Below are 24,562 nucleotides of genomic sequence, written 5' to 3' on the forward strand. Positions count from 1 at the left end.
CCCCGAGCCCGGTTTCTAGGCCCCTCACCACAAGCCTTCCAGGACCTAATGCCCGGGGTTGATAGACTGACTGCACAGTGTAAAATCTGGACTCAGGTTCTTAACCAGGATGAAGTCCGTTCCGGCCCCGCCCCGTACGTTGGCCCCGCCCCGTGCGGCTCAGCTCCGGCGGGATTCATGAATATGTAAGTAAGAGCACGATATTTAAAGGCGCCGCCACCCCGCGCCGATCCCTACCCAGCGCCACCCGCCCCGTTCTTTCCCCAGTAAGAGGCAAGGCTCCCTCCGTCGGTACCCATCACTCCGTGCGGAAGCGCCGGCAGCATGTCGGAGAAACTGCCCTACAAAGTCGGTGAGTCCAGGAAATGCCACCGGCCGCGGCCAGTCAGCTACTGCCTTGAGCCTGTCTGGGGCGGCGGCCGTGGGGCTAGCCCGGGGCGCGCAGGACCCCCTGAATCGCTGTGTCTGCGCGATCCTGGCCGCGCGAGGCCGCCTGGGTGTTGGAGTCCTGTCGCCGCCGCGAGCCGTTGGCCAGAGGCGGCGCGAACTACGTGTCCCGGCGTGCCCCGCGAAGTCTGGTGTCGCCACGCGGGCTGCGGAGCTGCGGACGCGCGGCGTGTTCCCACGTTGCTGGCGGGAGCCAGCGGGCGTGGAGAGCTCACCTGGCTGCGGCCTTGGACGCCTGGCACCTGCTGGGCCGTGTTGTGGGAGGCCTCCTGAGCCTGGCCTCGAACTCTGGCCATTTGGGCAGTCCCAGACCAGTATCCACCCCTCTCCGGGCCTCGGGCTGAGAAGGCGAGGGTACCGGAGCCCCTAAGGGCGCCTAAAGAGGGGCCTTTTGAGAACGAGCCCTAGACCCTCCCTGGTCCACTTGCTGGGGACTTTGGGCTAGTTACTCAACCCCTGGGGTCACCCACGTGACCACCGCTGTCCCGTGGATTAAAGGCTGATATACTCATAGTTAACGTTTATTGAATGTTTACTGTGGAATTGACACTGCCTTCTAGCTTTATTCTAAATTAAATCATTTTAGTCTCACGGCTCTTTTAGGGTAGGGATTTATTTATATCATTTTATAGATGAATGTACTTAATAGAGATAACTTGCCCACGATCTTACAGCTAGGAGGTGGAGTAGAATGTGAACCCAGGCCATCTAGCTCACCCTTTTCACCACTGTATAGAAGTGTACACTCTTGTAATAATCCTAATAACGTTTCAGCAGAAAGCTGTTATGGCTGGTTAGCAGTTTTTTTTTGTTTTGATTTTAATTTTGAAATAATTTCAAACTTAGAGGGCAGTTTCAAAAATAATACCCCGTACAAAGAAGTCTGACATACCGTCCCCCTGCCCCTCCATTCACAACACCCAGTTTTTAATCTTTGCAACCACTGCTTTATTGCTGTTTGGCTATTTTCAGAACATTTGAGAGTTGGTTTGGCTCGCAGTTTTTTAAGTAACTTGAAAACAGCATTAAACTTAGAGAAGGGCACCAACATTTATGAAGCACTTGATGTGTTTGGTGATTGGCATATGTTTACAGAATAATCCTTAGAGGTGAGCGTTATTACCACATGTCACAAAGGAAGACACTAAGGCTCTGAGTGGAAGTGACTTGCCCAAGATGATACTAAGATTCTGTAGAAATGTAACTCATCAAGTAGCCACCAGAATAGACGGTTGTTCCCGGTCTGTGGATGATGAAATAGGTCCAGAAAAGTTTGGTCAAGGTCAGTTGTGAGGGGATTTGGTATACAATGGCATTAGGGAGCAGTGGCAGAGCTGGAATGGGGGCTTGTACTTTGGAGAGATAAGTGGGTCAGGGTTGGGGGCCTTGGGTTGTGTGGGAGATGGTCCCTCTGGAGCTAGAAGAGAAGGCTGTGGTTGCAATTGGGGCAGCTTGGCTGGGTAGGGTTGAAAGAAGGAAGCCCTGGTACAGGAGCCAGACCTTTTTCCATATGGCATTTTCTTTAATCCCCAGCACATAGCAAGGTAGGGGTGATTATCCCTGCTTTACAGAGAAAAAAACGTAGGCTCACAGAGGGTCTTGCTGTTCCTTTGGCTTATCCTGGGATAGGTGTTCTTGCGACCTCCACAGAAAGCTCTGAGGCTGGCGCAACTGCCATGAGGGCAATGAAGGAGTTATTTTTAGCTGGACGGCCAGGTGCTGGTGGAGGGGGTGGAGCTTAGCAGGACCAGACTGGACAGTGGACAGGAAGGCCCCACCTGGCGGCCAGTCCCATTGACCAGGTATGGGGATGTGGAGCAAACCCCTCTCTGGGTCATTTCCTCATTGGTAAACGCTGGGGGTTGGACTAGGTTCAGATATGACTTATTTTTTGTCATCTCTGTTTCATACCAGTCCCTTCCATGTGTGTTCTCTCATTTGGTCCTAACAACAGACATGGATGGTAGACATTTGCTGACCCCTCCTTGTGACAGGCCCTGGCTGGCCTCTGGAGATACCAAAGGGATCCAAGGATGGGGTGGGACAGACACACCTGCCAACAGTGTAGCATCATTGTCTCCCTTTTATAAATGAGGAGTTTGGCCCACTTCTCTCCATCTCCATGGAGCCATTTAATAGCCAAAGGTCTCTTTTCAAAAGATGAATCTGGTCAGGATACTTCCCACCTCTTTGGAAATAAAATCCTGGCTCAATTTCCTACTCCCTCTAACGGTCCACTTTCTCGTCTTGCAGAAGGAGTAAACCAAGTTCTTTCCTGTTTCCAGGTTATTGTTGAGCACTTACTGCATGCTAGGTACTGGCCTTGAATAAAGGCTAAGGGAACTGGTTGGGTAAAAGCCCTGAGGTGAGAATGAGCTTGGCTTACCTGATGAACTGTCATGAGATCTGTGTGTCTGAGCAGCTAAGTAGGTGGTTGGAGAGGCGGGAGTATTGGGCAAATCATGTAAGGCCCTGAAGGCCATGTGAGGAGTTAGGTTTGTTTTTTTTTTTTTTTTCCGTGTGGGCAGGCACCAGGAATCAAATCCAGGTCTCTGAGGAGTTAGGATTTTAATCATGGGGAGGGGAAGCTATTGGACAGATTTTTAATGGAGTGGAGATAATATGACATAAATTTTAAAAAGCTTCCTTCGCCTGCTGTTCTGGGGGGAATGGTATGTGGAAACAGGGAGACCAGAGAGGAAGCTGCTTTATGGTCCAGTTAAGAAATGTTGGTTTGGAAGAAGGTGGTGAGAGGTGGTTGGATTGCTTATACAGTATAATTTGGGTTGTGAAACCAGCAATGTGGTAATAAATTGGAAGGGGGTGAAAGGAAAAGATGAATCAAGATATCTTAAATCAAGTTTTTGGCCAGAACAGCTGAATAGTGGTTTCATTTCCTAAAATGGGAACATCTAGGGGAGTAACAGTTTTGGGGGGAAGCGTGGGGCATGGCAGGGAATCGCAAGGGCTCAAGCTTGACCCAACTGTAATAGATGCCAGTTGGATTTCCAAGCAGAGATGTTGTGTAGGCAGTTGGATTATATGACTCTCAAGTTTAGGGGAGAAGTTTGGGCTGGAAATAAATACGTGGGAGTTGTGACCAGAGAGAAGGTGTTTAAACTGTGAGACAGGATGAGCTCATCTGGTAAGAGTTAGGGAAGAAAAAGAGGGGGCGGGGGGCAGGAATAGGCCTTGGTGCTCAAACATTAAAATCTGTTAGAGGAAGAGGAGCCCAGGAGATAGGGGGAAAACCACAGGAATTGTAGAAGCCAAATAAAGAAAGGGTTTCAAAGAGGATGTAATTAGTGGGGTCAGCACTGCTGTGGGAAATGTGGACCTATATAACTGATCATTACCTTTAACCCTCAGACTGTTCTTTGGAGACCTTGAGAAGAGCCATTTCAGTGGAGTAGTGCAGTCCTCGAGAAAGTTAGAAGATATGGGATTAGGCCCCAACAGAGGATTAACAGGAAAGCTCATCTGTTGTAGCTATAGATGAGGACTAATGGTTTCTGTGGAAGAAAAATGGCATAATTCTCAATTCTCACTGAATTGTGAATTGAGGTTATCAGGCAGTGGAGACAGGTGTTGGAAGATAGGAGAGAAAATTTACTAGGAAGTTGCAGTAGGATTGCTGGGGTGTGTTATGTGTCCCTTGAGATTTGTAGTCTTAAATTGAAAGTGAGACCCGTTGGTGTGGTTGTAATTTCCCCCCTTTGGGTTCAGTGGCTTTAGGGCGCTTATGGTTAGATTCAACCAGGGAGGGAATTTTGGCAACTGAGTTCTTAGAGGGAAAGAGGGCAGAGTGGTTTGTGAAGGCTTGATTTTAGTAGACCAGTGGATTTCTAACCTGTGGAAGAAAGAAGTGAGAATATGGGGTGGGGGGAGGGATAGTGGATGCTGGTAGGATTAGTGGATTAGAGGCTGCAACATTGTAGGTGGGGCTGCAGAAGGAGAGAATTGGAAGGATGGGACATGGCCAGAGCGGAGTACTTGAAATCAAGATTTCCAATGGCAAATCTTCATCATTGCAGTAGGAGTGGAGTACTCCCTGCCATGCAGGAAGGAGTTTAGATGCATGGTAGTAGTAGGACTCAGATGGACTTAATCAATTTTAATATCCTTTTAAAATACTCTAGAGACCATTCTCCTCTCCCACTCCACCCCCTTGCGTGATTGACAAGATATAAACTTATTTTTTTCTTTGGTGCATGGGTCAGGAATCAAACCCAGGTCTCCTGCATGGCAGGCAAGCATTCTACCACTGAATCACCCATGCACCTGTACTGTAGCAAGATATAAACTTAACCAGGATGTCCAGGCCCCATCCCAGACTGACTGAATCAGACTTTCCAAGGAGAGATTTCCAAGCATAACAGGTGACTCTTATCCTCAGAGAAGTCTGCAAACCCTGAACTGGAGACTGACCTAGGGGATGACTTTGGGAGTGGGCTGCCGTGGTGGGGAAGGAGGAGGGCAAGATCATTGGAGGGAAGAGTGGAAATAGTGAGAGAGCCCATCCCAGTATCCTGCTTTCCTGCCTGAGAATCGCACAAGTTTGAGACATTTGGAGTGGCAGATAGAGGCCCATATATAACCTTTATTACTCATAACTTTTAAGCCAGAGGATGTAGATTAGTGTGAAAGTCAAAAGAGCCTGCTAACTGAATGCCCAAATTCAGTTGTTACCCACCAGTTACAGGCAAGTGCTAGCCCGGGCAGGTGTCTGTGGAAGAGCAGAGAACACCCCCCCACTTCCTGCAGGCAGTCGGGCGCTTGCTCACGAAGAAGGGAGGAGTTGAGCTGAGCGTGGTCTTCCCTAGATTACTAATTGGACAGGTCACTCCACCTCCCCTGGGGCAGAGAGCCCGAAGTGTTACAGTGAGAGCTCCTCTGTGGAAAGAAACATCAGGAGTGGGGAAGAAGCATTTTCACATCTTCAAGGAACTGGGTCAGGTACAGAGTGTGCTATCATTTCCTGAGTGTTGACATCCCCAACAATGATGACTTGGAGGAAGAGCTAAAACCTTTAGAGAAAAGGAGGGGAGACTGGCGGTTAATAAGTGTTGGCAAAAAGGAGTCGTAGGAGGCACAATCTAAGAGCTCTCTTTCAAAGGAACACTTGTCTGGGTTGGAATGTTCATGTACCTGTGTGATTATTTGATTAAATACGTCCCCCCACGTGCTGTGAACTGCATTAGATAGGAACCAGGGCTCTGGCTCCATAAATACTTGTGGAGTGAGGGAGAGAATGCAGAGGTTACTCAGCCCGTTTTGAGTCCACAGAGGATCAGGGTCTTCATGGTGACAGTGCTTCTTGGTTGGTGGGATGAGGCCGCTCACAGAGCTCCTATCTACCTGCCCCTGCAGCCGACATCAGCCTGGCCTCTTGGGGACGCAAGGCCCTGGACATCGCGGAGAACGAGATGCCGGGCCTGATGCACATGCGGGAGATGTACTCAGCCTCCAAGCCACTGAAGGGCGCCCGCATTGCTGGCTGCCTGCACATGACTGTGGAGACAGCTGTGCTCATTGAGACCCTCGTCGCCCTGGGTGCTGAGGTGAGGCCCACTGCAGTGCGATTTACTCCATATAAGTCTCTTGTCCTCTCTGGGTTCATCCAGGGAGAAGACCATGGGGGGTGGGGGTGGGGGGCTGGAGAGAAGTCCATGTGTGGTGCTGACCGCAGGCCCAACTGGATACAGGGGCTCCAGCCTTGTCTCTTGGGTTTTCTCTCCACCACCTCTCAGTATCGCCAGTTTTGGCGCTGACTGCTCCTCTGCAGACAGGTTTTCTCCCTAACAGAAGAGATGGGTCTTCTGACTGGTGCCAGTTCACATCCTCCTGACCTAGGAGCCCTAGCAGGAAAAACCCACCCCATTAGCCATCTAAGGACCGATTCTCATGGCCTCTAGACAGATCACAGGTGCTAGAGAATGGGGCGCTGTGATTGGATCATTGTGGGTCATGTGTACCAATGATTGACAGTTTTTCTGAGACCTCAGAATCAAGGATGTTCCCCAAGGGCAGAGGTGGGGGTGGGGAGGGAGGAGGTGTAGTGCAAAGTAGCCAGAAACAAAAGGGTACTCTGAGCTCAGTCCTTGGACTTCTTTCTTTTTGACATGCACTCTCCTTTTTTTGTGCTTCAAATACTGTCTATGTGGTAATGGACTCCCAAATATATGCACCAGCTGTACTAGCCTAGAACTCTCTCCAGAACTCTTAGCATGTATATCTGGCTATCAATATATCATCTCCACTTGGAAGTCTAATAGACATCTCAAATGAACATGTCCAAACAAATTCATGATTTCCTGCCCTCTCCTTTTCCCATGGTCTTCCCCACATCAGTAAGTGGAAATTCCAACATCATTTCAAGAACCTGGAAGTCATCCTTGACTCCTCTTTCTCTCTTCCCCTACAACTAATCTCTCAGCAAAACCTGTCAGCTCCACCTTCAAACTATACCCAGAATTTGGTGGTTTCTGATCCTCTCCACTGCTACCACCACATTTCTCATCTGAACCTTTGGGATAGCTTTATTGTCTTCTGTTCCACCTTTTGCAGTTTATGTTCCACACAGCACCAGAGTGATATTTTAAAACATAAGTCAGAACTCATCACTGCTCTGAGTCTCATCCACTCACCCAGGTCACCATCCTATGGGCCTAGTTCTCAAATGTCACCTCTAGCACCAGGGCTTTCTTCATCTCTGCCCAGCAGCCCCATCTTGCTGGCTTTTCCAGGTACAGTGGTCCAGCTGTAACATCTTCTCCACCCAAGACCATGCAGCAGCGGCCATTGCCAAGGCCGGGATTCCAGGTGAGTGCCATGTCGGGGACATGGGAATGCATGAAGGGGTTCTGCTTCTTAGGTGAGAAGAGGAGTCATGGCCACATAATACCAGTCTAGTGACCCAAAAGGAAGAATTGCTTTGCTTCACTGTCATCTAAAGTCCTATGGAAGGTGCCTATTGACCCAGTTCAAGTCATATGACCAGAAGAGTGGGATCTTATGATTGGGAACCACATGATGTGGAGGAGAGGGAATTCATTAAAGGAAGGATATAATTCTGTTTCTAGAAGAGTCTGGGAGAAACACTAGATCCATTGCCTAGGGTCTGGTGCCCAAGGAGTTTGGGAAGATAGTAAAGAGGGATATCCCCCCAAGCTGCTGGAGAAATGGACACGTCTGCCTGGGTTTGGGAAGGGGAATGGCTAGAAACATGAGATTCCAGATGTGTGCTAACCACCACAGGTTGGGAGAGTGGAGAGAGAGAGGTAGGGGAGGACTTCTCCAGAGCCTGATCAGGCCTGGACAGGATCTCTCCCAGCCTCGGTGGGCTCCATGGCACTTTTGGGAAAGCCTTGTTCTCGGGACCACTGTCTGCCCCAGCTGGGGGGAGTGGCAGCTGGCCCTGCTTGGCTGGTATCCCTCACCATTGGAGACTCATGGGAGCCCCGGCCCTGTGTCCCAGTCCTTTGATGTGACGGGAGGAGCCTGGGCTGGAGGCCAGCAGCCCTGGGTTCTGGTATCCGCTCCAGAATGCCATGCTGAATGCCCCAGGCAGTACTTAGCTCCTCTCTGGGCTTCTGTAAATGATGATGACAATAATGCCTGCCTCACAGGTTTCTGTGAGGAGAAATGAGTTGAGGCATGAAGCTGTTAATATCTGGCACAGGGAAAGTGCTCCATACATAATAGCTATAGCAATTTTTTTGGCCAGGTTTTGCCTGGGACCACCCACCACAGAGGCTGCTGGGCCTTCAAGTTCTTTCAGTGCAGAGTGAACCCTGGATACTTACCTCGTGCGGGTTGTGCTGAGTGTGGCCTGTGCCCCAGCAGCACCTGGTCCCAGCATCAGGCATACTGGGTGGGAGCCCTGGTCACTGTGGCTGATGATCCAGTCTCTGGGCCCTGGCAAAAAGGGACAAAAAGGAAATGATCTTTTCCAGATACCTTTATCTGGGGTACTCTGTACTTTGCTTTCATCTCACTTAATCTGTAGTATTGTGGCCCCATTTACAGGTGAGGAAACTGAGGCTGAGTGAAGTGATTTGCCCAAGGTCACACAGCTGACACGAGTGACAGAGCCAGAATCTAAATTCAGATCTCTCTGGCTTCAAGTTTTGTTCTTGCCACTGCTGAATCCTCAAAGGAACTGGAGATGCCACGGATGGGAATTAGGGAGGAGATAGTATTGGCTCTGCCTGGTGGCTCCCTGGAGCAGGAGCTGGTGGGGAGGCCCTGGCCCTGACGTGCCCCTTGCCCTCCAGTGTACGCCTGGAAGGGTGAAACAGACGAGGAGTACCTATGGTGCATCGAGCAGACACTGTACTTCAAGGACGGGCCCCTCAACATGATTCTGGATGATGGCGGTGACCTCACTAACCTCATCCACACCAAGTACCCGCAGCTTCTGTCAGGTGAGCAGGGCGAGTGGGTGGGCAGCCTGGCTGGGGCCTGGCAGCCGGCCTGGACCTGCTCGCCCACATGAAGGCAGCAGACCTGGCAGCACTCCCAATGCCTTGAGCAGCAGATTTCGTGGCAGAGGGGAGAATGAGAGGTGCCTGCGAGTGTGCTGAGGCCTGGCTTCCTGGCTTCAAATGGCGTGAGGCTAGAACAGCTGGGGCAGGCCTGGCTGAGATGTCAGCCCAAAGGCAAGGATAGGAACAGGGCCCAGAAGAGCTGGGAAGGAGCCAGCTTTCTAAAATGCAGAGGTGGTGGGGAGAAAGAGCAGACCAGTAGGAAAGGATTGCCTTCAGGAAACAAAGGAAGCCAGCATGGCAGCTGTGAATGAAGAGAGCCAGGGAGTATTATAGGATATGGCTGGAGCTTTAGCAAGGGCCAGATTGTGAGAGGACTTATTAGACCAGGAGAAGAGTTTGGCTTGATCCTAAGAGCAAAGGGAAGTAATTGGGGGGGGAGTTAAAAGAATTCACTGAAAAATATCCGTTAAAAATGGCTGCTGTGGAAGATGAATTGCAGCAGGAAGACCAGGTGGGAGATGATAGAAGCAGCAAGTAGCACAGTGGTGGTAGGAATGGGTGGTAGAATCATTAGGTCTGGTGATTAATTTGCTATGGTAGTGGGGCGTCAGGGATGACTCCTCCCTCATGCTGTCTGGGTGATGGGTGGACTTGGATTGGGGATCCGGGAAGAGGAGTAGTGTTCAGCGGCAAAGAAAAGGAATTTCCATGAGTCCAGATCTCTTCTCTTTGAGGCACTCAGGGCCTCCATATCCATGGGCCTTCCCTTCCTAGCCCGAGTAAGGATGAGGCCTGAGCCTGAGCTTCATCCCCTCTCCTCTTGCTCAGGCATCCGAGGCATCTCCGAGGAGACCACGACCGGGGTCCACAACCTCTACAAGATGATGGCCAATGGAATCCTCAAGGTGCCTGCCATCAACGTCAACGACTCCGTCACCAAGGTGAGCCCCGCACAGCTCAGGGGCCCCTGAATAAGGGCCCTTGGGAAGGGTGCAGGCTGGGATAGGAAGCCCTAATTTGAGGGGGGGAGAGGGGTGTGGCCTGAGGACAATGAATATACTAAAGAAGGAAAGAACTATAGAGTGACCTCAGAACTAGGTTGCTCAGGAAGGCCTGTGGCCCAGCAGAGAGGTTAGAGGGTAGGTCTTGTGGCCGAGCAGGGTAAGAGCATGAAGGGGGATTTGCTGTTGGCAGGGGGCGGGGAGCAGAAGGACAGTGGGGATCAGCTCCAGGCCCACTAGGCTGAGGTTCCAAGAGTGAGTTCACAGCCCCTGGGCCCTATGGGAGACTCTGAGGCTCTACTGGGCCTGGCCCCAGGGTCTTGCCTGCCCTTATTGCCCCCTTGAACCTCTCCTTTCAGAGCAAGTTTGACAACCTCTATGGCTGCCGGGAATCTCTCATAGATGGCATCAAGCGGGCCACAGACGTGATGATTGCGGGCAAGGTGGCGGTGGTGGCGGGCTACGGCGACGTGGGCAAGGGCTGTGCCCAGGCCCTCAGGGGTTTCGGGGCCCGTGTCATCATCACTGAGATTGATCCCATCAACGCACTGCAGGCTGCCATGGAGGGTACAATAGGGTGAGGGTTGACTGCCAGCCATGGGGCCAGAGGAGGGGCAAGGCCTCCTTTGGTAACCCACGGCCACCGTCTCTGCACAGGCTATGAGGTGACCACCATGGATGAGGCCTGTAAGGAGGGCAATATCTTTGTCACCACCACAGGCTGTATTGACATCATCCTTGGCCGGTAGGTGTCAGATGGGAGTCCTGGGGAGCAAGGGATGGGACAAGCGTGGGGCTGCTCTTGGTCCCTGATCCTTGCCCATGGGCTTGGTCTCCCCCACAGGCACTTTGAGCAGATGAAGGATGATGCCATCGTGTGTAACATTGGACACTTTGACGTGGAGATTGATGTCAAGTGGCTCAATGAGAATGCTGTGGAGAAAGTGAATATCAAGCCGCAGGTGAGAAGTTCTGGCAGGGTGGGCAGATAGAGGGCCAAGAAGAAGTGGGCTCTTGGGCTGGATACCAAGGAGGGCAGATGAAGAGGCTTTTACAACCCAGGCAGTGGGATGGGGAGAAGGAGGGCCTGGTTTCAGAGCCAGGTTTGAGGTGTCAGGCATTATACTGAGGGCAGCAGAAATCCCTGAAGATCTTAGGCAGGTGGGATGCACATGATTAGGTTGCTGTTTATAGAAAGATCACTCTTGGTACTATGTGGAGAATGAAAACAATGCAGGGGGAGGAAGAGGCAAGGAGGCTTTTAGAGGATGCTCTTTTAATCATGTTAGCAGCGGGTGATGGCAGCTTCAGCAGAAGAGTGGTAGGGAATGGATCAAAGTGGGTGGAGGGTGGGCTGGATGTGGGGTCCAGGTAGGGTACGGCTGCTAAGTTTCTGGCTTGGGCAGCTAGATGAAAAGAGGGACCATTTACTGAGCTGGGAAGATGTGGGATTGGAGAAAGAATGGTTTTGCTCTGTGGCATTGACAAATGAGTTCCTTTGAGATTTGTGAAATTTTATTTAGGCTATGGTTACTGTGTTTCTTTTTTTTCTGATTATAAAAGTAATGTGTTTCTGAGAGGCATAAAATGGGGAATAGTGGAAACAACCTCAGATTCTATCCCAGTAGGGTATTTTTTAAGTTGTACTTTCTAATTTTATGTACTAAACATTGAACATCTTTTAAGGAGGGAAAATTCACAATAAATGGGAGTGCCTTGGGCTAGTGCCCATGGCTATCCTGAGATACAGATAGACACAGACCTGGCTAAAGCCATGACCAGCACCTGATCAGAGCCACACCCCAGGAGCCCAGCAGGAGCGTAGAGAGACAGGCAAACACTCCTCTGCACACACATACAAACCCCTCCGGGTTTACCCCACTTACCTTGGACCCTCTGCCCCAGTGTGGGAGTTCCCACAGATGTGTCCTGCACTAGCCTAGGAGTATCAGCTCTTGGTGAGGAGAGAGCACCTCCATTTCACTGCCAAGGAGGCGTGGCACTCTCACCACACCAATATCAGGGCAGGTAGGGCACACTTCCCTGGCAGCCATGGCCCTGAGGGCCAGCCACACAGGGCTTCATTGGTAATGCCGCCCGCCCCACCCTTCCCACTTCAAGCTATCCTTCAAAACCGGACATCGTCATCACCCTTAAGATCTTGACAGTCTTTCCAATCTTATTCCCAACTTTGTCTCCTGTGTATTCTCTCAAGGACCTGTACACTCAGGCCACCATGAACCACTCCCTGAACACACCACCGTAATTTCTGCTTCTGTTTATCTAGATGGCTCTTTTTATTCAGAATGGAGCCAATGCCCAATTCCTTACGCATTGAACTCCTACTCATCTTCTAAGTCCCAGCTCAAGGGACCCCCTTCCTAGCCAGCTTTTCCAGCAAAGGGGAATGCCTACAACTCACATCTTGTTCACCCACTAAACTAGGGGTTCTCAATTTTGGCAGAAGCATCCTAGACCAATTGAAGTAGAATCTCCGGGAGGCAGCCCAGGGCATCCCCATTTTTTAAAACCCCCAAGGTGATTCCAATGTGCAGCCAAGGTTGAGAGCCACAGTGGTTGAAATATGGGGCCTGTCATCAAACTATCTAGGCTCAAATTGCAGCCATTTAGTATGTGGCTCTGGACAAATGAATTAACCCTTTATTTATTTATTTTTCATGGGCAGGCACCGGGAATCAAACCCGGGTCTCCGGAATGGCAGGCAAGAACTCTGCCTGCTGAGCCACTGTGGCCCACCCAGAATTAACCCTTTAAATGTCAGTTTCTTTATCTGTGAAATGGGGATGATAGTAGTCCTTAAATCATAGGATTGCTGTTAATATTAAATATATTATATATAAAGTGCTTAGCACAGAGCACATGCCAATAATAGTAACAATACTGACAATAAATAACACTTACTGAGCACTTAGTATATGCCAAGTGCTTTATGTACATCAGCTCGCCAAATTCTCACAGCAGACCTGCAGTTCGATTGCTCGATAAATATTAGCTATTAATTTGCGTGCCTGGCCTTATGCTGGAGATTGTTCGGGGTAGTCCAGGCCCCTCATGGGCACTGCTGGGGTCAGGGAGGCCTGCTTGTCAGGTTGGTAAGGTGTGGACAATGGGAGCTGTTCCCTGCCAGCCCTCACTGATCTGCCCATTTGCAGGTGGACCGCTACTGGCTGAAGAATGGTCGCCGCGTCATCCTGCTGGCTGAGGGCCGGCTGGTCAACCTGGGCTGTGCCATGGGCCACCCTAGCTTTGTGATGAGTAACTCCTTCACCAACCAGGTGCTGGCACAGATTGAGCTGTGGACCCACCCAGACAAGTACCCCGTCGGGGTCCACTTCCTGCCCAAGAAGGTGAGTTCCCACCTGCCCCCCCCCCCCCACCACCAAGGGCCATGTATTCAACCCTGAGCATCCCACGCAGGCCTAATCAGAATTTACAGAGTGCTTGTTTGTCTCTACTCTTAGATATCTTCACGGCATCCTTCGGGGCAAAAATCATTCTTTTTCCCATTTAACAGAGGAAACCCAGACCCAGAGTGGGAAATTACTTCTCTGGAGCATACTCAGAGAAGGTGGTGGGAAGAACATGGGATTTTGGAGTAGGATTTGAACCTCAGCTTCACCACTTAGAGGCTGGGTAATCAGGGGCAAGTTCTTAACTTCTCTGTGCCTCCATTTCCTCATCTGTAAAATGAAGGTAATAAGTACCTCCCATAAGGGTTGAAGATTTCCTAAGATCATAGATCACAAACCTGCCTGCTTATGGGGATTGGGCAGGTAAATGAGAAAAGTGAGTTGGGTGGGAAGTGATAAATTGAAAAGGATATTTCCATCTAAAAGGGGTGGCTGCCATTCAGTTGTCATTACTCTGGAATGCCCCTCACTGTGCCAGAGGTTTTCACCTTTCAAGAGATATGAAGATCTTTGTGTGAAATATTCAGTTTTTAAATATAGGCAATTCATTCATTTTTAAGAATCATCTAAAGAATCAAACTAAACAGGTCTCTGGGCTGAATGCAGACCACAGACTGCAGATTTGTGGCCTTGGAATGAGATGGTGTAGGTAACATTAAACCATGTACATGACATCTGGGTGTGTGGTTGGGGGAACCATAACAAATAGGTCCTTTGACATCAAATCTAGTGCTCATCTTATCATCCCATGCAGCCTGCCCACTCATGGGGTCAGAATTGTTACATTTCAGTCTTGATTCTTTTTGCTAGTTCACTGGTGAACTTGACTCTGCCACTTGCCTTTCTGGGGCCTCAGTTTCCCTATCAGTTAAATGGTTGCTGGAGAGTTTGTGATGGAGTCTCCATACCACCCCTTCTATACCTTGACAAGCTGGTTCTGCCAATTGAGGTAGAAGTAACAAGAGACCTGAGGTGTCCATTCAAGGCCTGGGGCATCTGCCTCTTGGGCCAGCTAACTCCTATCCCCCCAGTCTCCCTAGGATCCTGTCTTGCTGGACTAAATGCTTTGCCCATAAGGTCCTAAAGGGCTATCTTGTTCTGTGCAGCTTACAGGGACCCCAGCCTTGTCATGGAGTAAGAAAAATTCCCCTTTGACCCCCATTTAATTCCAATTAGGGGAAATATGGCTATGAAACTGGTGATGTTAGGCAAGGTTGGCATTGAAAGTGAGGCCAGGAGTCCTAGACCTGGTGCTATCCTTAGTTCCTTTCTCTGTTACTACCAAGGCATGAGGTGGGGACAGGACACCCTCTGTTTTATGCCTCACAGGCCATGTGTGGGCAAAGGATTAGATGTCTTGGTTAAAAGAACTGACAGAAAAAGCAGCTGTATTTATTAAGTACCTACTTAAACCAAGCACCTTGCATATCACTGATTTGTAACAGCCATAAGAGAAGAATGGTTGTTATAACTGTCCTACAAATGAGGAAACTAAGGTTCAGAGATTGATTTGCTCTCTTAGCTGTCAAGTATTAAGACAGAAGTAGAACCCAGCTCTGTCTGTCCATTGTTCTTAAGCACTATGACACACTGCCTCCTAGGGATGGGGTGCAGAGAGAAGGAAGGTTATGGGCTGGGCTAGGCTGGGCCAGGCAAAGGGGTGATTCAGAAGGGACTTAGAGGGTTTCATTTGGCCACCAGAACTGACATAGTCTCAGGGCTGGGCTCTGGTCTTGCCTTTGCTGTCATTTGAGCACATGCTATCTTCCCTGGTTTCCAGTTTCTTTAACTGTTAAATATAAGAATAAACCCTGGGCGGGCCACGGTGGCTCAGCACAAGGATGCTTGCCTGCCATGCCAGAGGACCCAGGTTCGATTCCCGGTGCCTGCCCATGTTAAAAAAGAATAAACTCTGCCCTACCTACCTCTTAGGAGTGTTTGAGAGGCTCTCATGAGACATTTGATGTGAAACCACATGGGAATATCAAAATTCTCTGGGCTGGGTTGTGATCCAAGGCTACCATCCCATTGTGGAATGGGACCTGGGACTGAGAGGCAGGATGAAACTCCACTTAGAGCTGGAAGCTCAGAAAGCAAGAGCCACACTCAGGGCTGACCCTTCTCTAACTACAACCACTTGCCCTTCTTTTCATGCATTTCAGCACCTGTCAGAGTTAGAGATTTGCCTTATCTGATCCCAGCCTCTATTCTTCAAAGTTGCCCTGGAGGCCATAGGTTGGGGTGATTAGAACAAGTTCTGGGACTTTGGAGCCAGATGGATCTGTGTTCATATCCCACTCTTTCACTGTGTGACTTTTGACAAGTCAGTCCACCTTTCTGAGGCTTGATTTTCTTATTTGTAAGAAGAGGTGGTAATAACTTTTATTTTTTATTAGAGCAGATAGAGGTTTACAGAAAAATCACATGTATTTTTTAGTTAGGATCCTTTTGGTAAGTGGAGAAACTGTATTCAGAATAGTATGTTAGTTATCTACTGATATATATCAGTTTAACCCCAAAACTTAGTAGCTTAAAACAATAAAAGTTTTTTATTTCAGTTTCTGTGGGAAAGAATTTGAGCAGCTTAGCTGAGTGGTTCTAACTCAGGGTTTCTCATGAGGTAGGAGTTGAACTTTCTCCCAGAGCTGCAGTCATGTGAAGGAGAGTCCTTCATATGCTGGAGAATCCACTTCATATGCTGGAGATATCACTGTTGGCAAGAGGTCTCAGTTGCTTGTCACTTGGGCCCCTCTAAAGGGCTGCTTAAGTGTCCTCATGACATGGCTTTCCCCAGGGTAAATGATCCAAGGGAAAAGACAAAGTTGTGGTGCCTTTTATGACCTAATCTGCACTGTCACACACTATCAATTTTTGCTTTATTCTGTTCAGTAGAAGTGAGTCACTCAAGGGGAGGGGAATTAGGGTCCACCTCTTGAAGGAAGGAGAATTTATGGACATAGTTTAAAACAACCATAACTAGTTTAATCAAAAAAGTACTCTTGGCTCAATAATGGAGACATTTAAGATTCAGGCCCTGGATCCAGAGACTCAGTATCATCAGAGCTCTTTCTCTGTTTTCTCTTCATTCACTTCACTTGTCAGATAGACTTATCAATGGTGATCTGAGATTGATACCCTCTCTGTTTAGGAATTGGAGTCTCTTTCTTTACTTGTCATGGGAAATATGTTCTGTCCATAGATAAACTCTGAAGAACCATTTTGGTTAGCCACTTAGGTCAGTTGGGAGGCTGGGGAAAGTAAATAATTGATGGCCCCACCAGGACCACTTGGAAAGGAGGATATGACTTGGTTACCTCAGGAAGGGGGAGCTGGACAGCCAAAAATAATACATCCACTCCAGGCTGGCTGAGAGGATAAAATGTGTTATCAGTAATGTACATGTTCCATACACCAACAGAACAGTTTCTGCCTCTTTCGGTGGCAGGAGGTGGGTAAGGGGTCCCAAAGCATAGCGCTGACCTTAAGTCTTCTGTGTTTCTCCCTAGCTGGATGAGGCGGTGGCTGAAGCCCATCTGGGCAAGCTGAATGTGAAGCTGACCAAGTTGACTGAGAAGCAGGCCCAGTACCTGGGCATGTCCCGCGATGGCCCCTTCAAGCCTGATCACTATCGCTACTGAGTGCCTGGCCTTTTCCCTTTGCCTTCCAGCTGGCATCCCTGCCCAGGCCCCACCCCTCCTCCCAAGAACAAATGGCACCACCTTTGAAATTGATTTGTCAGTGTACCCTCCTTTGACTCCTTGGGGCTGATCACTCAGATTTTGACTTCTTCTGCATCCCTCTGTTTGAAAATGTGGCAAGGGACCTTGAGAAACCCTCAAACCCTGGTCACAATAGAGGTGCAAGGGAGACACCACAGGGAACCGTAAGCTCAGGGGTCTTGAAACCGCTCAGTCAGTCCTTAGGCTGGAAGTTAGCAGCAGTGGTTTAAAGCCAATGTACTTTTTACCATCCAGGTCTTCATTTAGCCTTATGGATTTTGTACTCATGTGTTTGTTTACAAGTTCACTGGTTCTTCAGCCAATGACAGAAGAAGAGCAGACTTGAAGGGCAGAGAGGGACTGTTAGCATTTGAATGGTTCTAAGAACCCAGCTTAGTGCTAGGCATTAAGCCTGAAAATAATGAAGTTGGCCTTTGAGTCCCCATTTTACAGGGATAAGAATAGACTGTTAAGGGGACAAGAGAAGTGACAGCCAGAGGTTGAGAGGGGCCAGAAAAATGTAAAAGCAGGTATAGAACTGCCACCACTTTATAAATGATGGTTCCTATCACAACCCTGGGCCAAAAAGAAATTAATTTGGTTTATAATGTATTATAAAAGAGCAGAACGGTGGATAAATAAAACATTTGGTGCCTAAAAGAATTTTGAGCCTTTATTATATAGATAATTCATTGCCATCAGTGGTATGAGCAAGGAGTTATAGTTGGGTGCTGATGTACAGTGAGAAGACTGGTCCAGAAGAGGTTGTCAGCAGTGTGTATATGGTAAGGGCTGCAGATAACCCTTAGGGTTTGAAAGGATGGGTGAAGTGAAAAAGGAACTCTACTTTAGTTCTACCTTTAGTAAATAGCTTTTTTTTAAATCCAGTCTGAGCCTATCATTTTGTAAGTGAATTTAACCCATTTATATTTATTGTAACCGTTGTTTGTATTTATTTCCTCTACCTTTTTACTTTTTTATTTTTGGGGGTGGTGGGGGTGGTGCATGGTCTGGGACTCAAACCCAGGTCTCCGGCATGGAAAACGAGAATTCTACCACTGAATCACCTGTGCACCCTCTACCTTATTTTTTGTGCTATTCATATTTTTTTTCCTCTCCATTTTTTCTTTGGATTAACAGTGTTCCTCAGTGCAGGGGGTCTGTTGAGTGCCTACCTACGAACATTAGGACTCTTTGATTGATTGACTTCAATCAATTCTTAAAGCAATCTTAGTAAAAGTATCCTGATTTTATAGTTGAGGATGGTGACTCAGAGGTTAAGTGATTTTCCTAAAGTTACAGTTTTAGAAGAGGCCCCACCGTCATTTGAATCACAGAGAGGTGGATAAGATTTGGAGCTCCTGCCCATTTGCCCAAATGGTTATTTACTGAACTCCTGTTCAGGTTTTGGGAATCAAAATCAATAACCCATCTGGGAAGAGAAATTGGAGACTATTCTAAAGACCACCCACTGAGTGGAAGGCCTGGTGGGGAGGCTGGAATGTCTGAGACCTGAGGAAAAACACATCTTTCCCATATCTTGGGATTTCCCATTTTCTTTCTAGCTTCAGAGTTCAGTGTCTGGCAGCAGTGGGAGAAAGGCATCAAGGAAAAGGTGGCACGTGAATGGAATTTTGAAAGAACTGACGGTTTTTACAGAGCAAAGTGAAGGCAAGGACACTCTAGGCAAGGGACAGCTTAAGCAAGAGTTGGAGTGAGAGGGCTAGGGAGGGGAAGAGTTGTTTTAGCTGTAGTTTAGTGGAGTCATGAGATGGAGGGTTGGAAAGGTGGCCTGGGGAATGGAAGAAGAGGCCTTGAACCAAGATGGTCTCAGGATGAGACCTTCTGAGTTTATTTCTTGATCAGCACAAGCTCCTGGAATGTCCCCACTTGACAGTACATTCTACAACTGTGCTTGTTCATTTTTGTATTTTCTGCCTCTGACTGTGAGACGGTAGTAATGCTCCCAAGTTAATAAGATAACAGGCTCAGAGGGGCTGACTGGCCTGACCCAAGGTCACACAATAAGTAGTGACATTTGGATTCCAACTCAGGCTGGTCTGAGTCCAAGACCACGCTATCATTTGAGACATGGAGAAGGTTTAAGTGAAGACTGCTTCACTTAAGGCATATTTTGACTGTGGCTAGGGCCTCCCTTTCATGTGCCTTCTATTCGTTTCTTCTATTTTTTTGTGAATTGAGTAAACAAGTGAACATGACATGCAGGAGACTGAGGCAGACCCTTCCTCAGTGATCAGATTTCCCAGCCTTAGTCCCATATCCACAGCCTTGTGCTTGGCTGTCTCTCCAGCTCTTCTATTTGAGTATAAAATCATACGTGTGACATAGGGAAGGCCTTGCTTTGCTTTTTTTTTAAGTACACTGAGTGGAGGATCTAAGGTCTAAAGACCATGTTAGCAACATTTTTGAATCACTCAGTGGCATATGGTCTGAGAAAGACATGAGAGGCTTAAAAATAGGAGGATCAACAAATCTTCACTTGTTCATTCAGGCTTAAATGTTCATTGGGGTTTTCTGCCCTTGGACAGTTCTCACCTTTTTTTTTTTTTGAGTGCATATTGTTGAAGTTGCGTAAGTTACATGCATACATTTTACAAATTTTTATACTTGAACTGTTATTAGTGAATAACATGGGAACAGTGCACACCAATGGGTCAAAACAGACCAAGACCCAGTATTGTACCCACAGCCATTTCTTGCACACTTACTGTGTGCCAGGCATTGTGCTAAGAAAGCACTTTATAGACGTGATGTTATTTATTCCTTATGATAGTCTTGTAGAGACTTGAATTCCCATATTACAGATGAGGAAACAGGTTTGAGGGGCATGAGTGAGCTGGCTTTTGTACTAAGTAAGATTGTTGGACAAATTTAGCACTTACCATACCCACAGACCCAGGTTTAGGAGGGGTGGGAGCCTGGTCCTCAACACTTGGATCAACAGATCTGGACCTGTAACTTCAGGGCAAGGCTGCTACTAGACAGGGTTGCCCACAACACCTACTTGGCTCTGCCACCATGGTGGCCTTGGGACAATGACATCCCAATAGAAAGGGGAACCACAGAGGCTAAATATCATGTTGCACAGCAGCCATGCCACTCCATTCAAGGGGATCCCTACTCCTGTGTAAGTGTGTTTCCCTTCCCCTCAAATGTTTCTTCTTCCAGACCCAGGAAATACCTTTCCAGATGTTCCCTTATGTGAGATTCCATGCCCTCACCCCCAGGCCCCCAGGGATTCTGATTTCTGTTAGTCCAGTCTTTACTCTTTGGAAATGTCCTGTCAGTTTTCAGAACCTTTTCTTTTGAAAAATCCTCCTTTCACATCTGGTATCAGGCTTACCTCTGATCTCAGATTTGCTTATCTATGACATGATGCTGACCAGATGCCCACAATGAAAAATGAGTCTTCTGCTCCTTTCCATTGCTGATGTCTGGGTTCCTCTCTCCCCACACCCCCATGCCCCCCTCCCCCCATCAAAGCTTCATAAAGAAGGAATTGGTTGAAAGACCTGCAATATCTGGCCTGGTCCTGCTGACTCTGCAGAAAAAAGAGAGGATAAGTCCGGGGGGAGTTTTGGGGCAGTGAATGGACTTTGAAAGGGAGAGAGCTGAGTTTGCTGTTAACTTACCATGTGATTTGGAATAGGGACAGGAAGCTGCTAAGTTCAGATGGTTTTTTTGAAGCTCAGGTGATATATATGAAGAGTTTTATATCAGTTTTAAGTGCTAAGTCAAAATGGAAGGGACATATTTTGTGAGCAGAGAACTTATATAACTTATAAAACCACAGGATCTTAGAGCTAGTTAGGAGTTTGAGTTAGAATATCTGTGGAGCAGAATTCAACATTTGCATATGAAGAAATGGAGTAACAGACAGCTGCAAATCAGTGGCAAATTGAGGTATCCTCTTCTTCGAGGTCAGGACTTTACCGCATACTAAACCCCCATGCCTAACCACCTCCATGGGGCAAGCTGTGGTGAGACAGTCATGCTAGGCTAGAGACCCTGGAATCCCTGTCCATGTCCTGTCATAGGAGAACTAATGGGGCCTTGGAGAATTTGGAGGCATCACAGACAAATTCAGGAGTGAGTCATGGGGGTCTACATAGAATTGTAGGAGGCAGCAAGTAGGGCCACCTCAGCTGTGAGGGTGTGAGGCTTGTAGGAAACCTCAGGAGCACAGCTTCTCATCCTTGAGAATCCTTCAAGACTGCCTCAGCAGACAAGTCTAGGAAACCTGCTTGAAGCAATAGGGTCATGCCAGAGTGCTCATGTGGTCCAGGCCTCACCAATCAACTTATTCCATCCACCCATTTCCTCTACCATCCCCACTCTGCAGATTGGCTCAAGAGTAAGGCCTATGGCTCAAGGTGGCCCCAGGCTCAATCCCAGGACTTTTACTAGAAGTCTGGTATGGTACATATATAGAGAATTATCCGAGAGTGACCCCAGGAGCCTACTCTGGACTACTTGGACCAAGTGAGTGTTGCACTTGGACTAGGATTCCTCCTAGTAACTTGCTCTCCCCGGCCATGGAGGTTACAATCACACAAGGGTTCAAAAGTTCCCTAAATGCTGGACGGTGAGCTCTTCCTGACAACTCCCATAAATGGCACCTAAATTCATACTGCCTGGCACCCTAATAGTATGAAAATCCCCACTAACTTTCTTATACTTTCCCAATTACTAGGGAGAGAAACAGAGGGGTGGGGTGTCTTCCCTGGAACATACACTCAGGATGTGTCCAACAGAACACTGCTTCCCCATGTCTCTATGAGGACCTGTGCTGCACTTCCTAATAACTGCTGGCTTCTATGTATCCCCACTACAGTCTCCTTGACCTATACCTGGATGGCTTTTTAAACCAGATTGCTGGCCCCCATCCCCAAAGTTTCTGATTCAATAGGTCTGGGGTAGGCCTGATAACTTGTATTTCTAACAGATTCCCAGGTCATGCTAACACTGATAGGCCATACCAAGTATTGAAGAATTCACCCGTTTTATTGCACAGCAGGTACTATCTGTAAAAGAAACCCACCTGTCCTGAAAATGAAGAAAAGATACTGTCTTTAATGGAGTTATCAACCTGACAGGAATGCGAGCCTTAAGTAGCCTTCTTATCCCCACGAGGGGAAGCCTGTCTGAGAATAAAGCCACAATTGAGAGACAGAAAGTGACATAGAGTGACACATTCCAGACGACATTAGAGCACCTGAATCCAACCATGCTTGATATTGTCCTTTGGACTTTTTAATGCCATAAACAACAACAAAATTCCTTTTTCGCTTAAGCCAGTTTCAACTGGATTGTTGTCTCTGGCAATTTCAAGAGTCCTGCTGTGGTAGTGAAGACAGAGAAGGCACAAGGTTGTAGGAAAAAGAAAAGGAAATGGAAATGAACCTTGAATACAGGGTACAGTCTTAGGCTAATCCAGTCCCTTTATTGTTCAGATGGGAGGGACATGCTCAAAGTCACAGCATGTCACGAGCAGAATTGGGCTGGGAATTTAAACCCCTTGACCTCAGTCCATGTCCTCCCCCATGCTCCTGGTGGCCTCTTAAATAAGTACTGACCAAAGAGAAGAAGGTGCAGCCCCTGCCCTCCAGAAGCTTTGCTGGAGAGGTCACTTCCTGGGGGTAGCATTGACATTGACAAGGTCTTCCAGTAGTGGGCCCTGGAGTCAAATGGGAATTCTCTGTTGCAGGCACCTCTTGGGCCATGGCTCTTGCAAGGCCCTTCATTAAGTCCTTGCTTAACGGCTTAGGCTTTGGAATGAGGAGTGCTGGGCCTGAATCCTAGCACTGAGATGTGAGCTCTAAGGCCCATTACTTAGCCTCTTTGAACCCCAGCTCCTTATTTACAATAATAACTACCTCAAGGGTTTGCTGTGAGAAGCAAATGAGGTGGCCCAGGTATGGTGCCTGGCATGAAGTAGCTGCTCAATAGATAGTCAGTTAGTATGGTATTACGGTAATCACAGATCACACAGGATTCAGGCTTTGAGCAGCAGCTCCAGGGACCCTGACAATGGATAGGAAATAACCTCAGAGACATCCTCAGGGGTGTGTCTCAAGGCCCTCCAGTGGGTTCAGCAAGAAGGCAACAAGTCTACTCTAGACTAATATGAAATTTAATACAGATAGTTTGGCTAATTCAATTCTTTCAGATTCTTTTCTTCACCTTTACTGTCCCCTTCACACATGGGAATTAGTCTTTGGAAATAAATTATTTTCAAAAGCTCATATTATATGCCTGGGGTTAATTTTTGGACAGAGAGTGGTGACATTAAGTCTGGTTGTTCAAACAGATAGTACAATTAGAATAAGGTTCTAATGAAAGCCAGTTAGGTTGATTTATGGTTCATAATACAAGCAGAAGTAATATACCAGCCTCATAGGGTTATGAGTGGGGAAAACAGGACCTAGCACCTCACCTCTGTCTCCGCTTCCCCAGCCCTGTTTGAGGCTCTGAGACCCTGCTACCCTTTAGTGTAGTGGTTTTGAAGTATATTCCCTCCTGTGGAAACATAAACCTCAATTTCTTTTAAAAGCATTGAAGCCTCTTTAAAGATGCAATAAAAATATGAACATTTAAATGTGCTATGCACCAAACTTTAACACATCGGACACCATCTGGACCAGATTTTGATCTTGCTGTTTCTGTTTAGTAGAAAACTGTTTTGAGGTCACAGGGCAAGCTATTAAACCTTTCTGGAACAAATTTTTCGTGTGAATTAGGTCTTTCTCTGTACTGTGAAACCAAAGCAAAAGACAAAAATAAACTGGTTGCTGAGACTGATATATTGTAAGAATTTGAGAATCCGAGAGTTTTGCCACGCAAAGGAGGACTCCAAGAGACGTTCTCTCATGCAACATGCAAGGGGTTTATTTTCCACACATGTGTAGGGCTCCCTGAACACGCAGGAACAGAGAGCCCCGAACTTAAGTTTGCAAAAGCTTTTTAAAGGGTAAGATGAGGGGGGTGGGGGTTGAGCATGGGTCACAGGTGCTGTTTTGCAAAAAAGCAGATAAGAACAGTTTTACAATAAGCATTTCTTAACAGTTTTACAACAAGTAACCTTGGCGCCAGGATTGTTTATCTTCAGCCTGATGGGGCCCATAATTCTTTTCTTTATAATTCTTAACTCACACCAAATGCATAGCCGTGAATATAAAATGACACAAATGCTTTTGCTGGATATTTCAGAAGCTAAAATATATGTAAATAGCTAAATTAAGCAGGAAAAATTAGCTACTGTTAAGCTTTGTAAAATTCCCTTTTACATTCCCCACTCCTTTTCGTATATATCTCTAATCTTAGAGATTTTCTGGATTATTTAACACTGAGAACTGTTGTTTGATGAGCATTAATTTGACATTTTCAATCTGCCCCTGTAAAAACTGTATAATTTTATTTAGAATACATGGTCCTATAGTTATTATTAAAAGTAA

General features: G+C 47.5%; 1 protein-coding gene across 1 annotated transcript; it reads left to right on the top strand.

The window, feature by feature from the left end:
* Nucleotides 1-203: 203 nt before the first annotated feature.
* On the top strand, nucleotides 204-17,750 carry AHCY (adenosylhomocysteinase). Its single transcript, XM_077110803.1, has 10 exons — nucleotides 204-352; nucleotides 5,818-6,008; nucleotides 7,194-7,269; nucleotides 8,724-8,873; nucleotides 9,765-9,877; nucleotides 10,297-10,504; nucleotides 10,595-10,682; nucleotides 10,782-10,899; nucleotides 13,111-13,305; nucleotides 16,875-17,750. Exons 1-10 carry the CDS (start codon nucleotides 325-327, stop codon nucleotides 17,004-17,006), a joined length of 1,299 nt encoding a protein of 432 aa, XP_076966918.1. The 5' UTR covers nucleotides 204-324; the 3' UTR covers nucleotides 17,007-17,750.
* Nucleotides 17,751-24,562: the final 6,812 nt, after the last annotated feature.

This window comes from Tamandua tetradactyla, chromosome 1, assembly GCF_023851605.1.
Source record: "Tamandua tetradactyla isolate mTamTet1 chromosome 1, mTamTet1.pri, whole genome shotgun sequence".
Classification (NCBI taxonomy): Eukaryota; Metazoa; Chordata; class Mammalia; order Pilosa; family Myrmecophagidae; genus Tamandua; species Tamandua tetradactyla.

Excerpts from the sequence above, each read along its gene's own strand:
- AHCY (XM_077110803.1), top strand. The coding sequence starts at position 325 with ATGTCGGAGAAACTGCCCTACAAAGTCG. Across the intron at positions 353-5,817 it reads GAAACTGCCCTACAAAGTCG|CCGACATCAGCCTGGCCTCT; the intron begins GTGAGTCCAGGA and ends CTGCCCCTGCAG. Across the intron at positions 10,900-13,110 it reads AAGTGAATATCAAGCCGCAG|GTGGACCGCTACTGGCTGAA; the intron begins GTGAGAAGTTCT and ends GCCCATTTGCAG.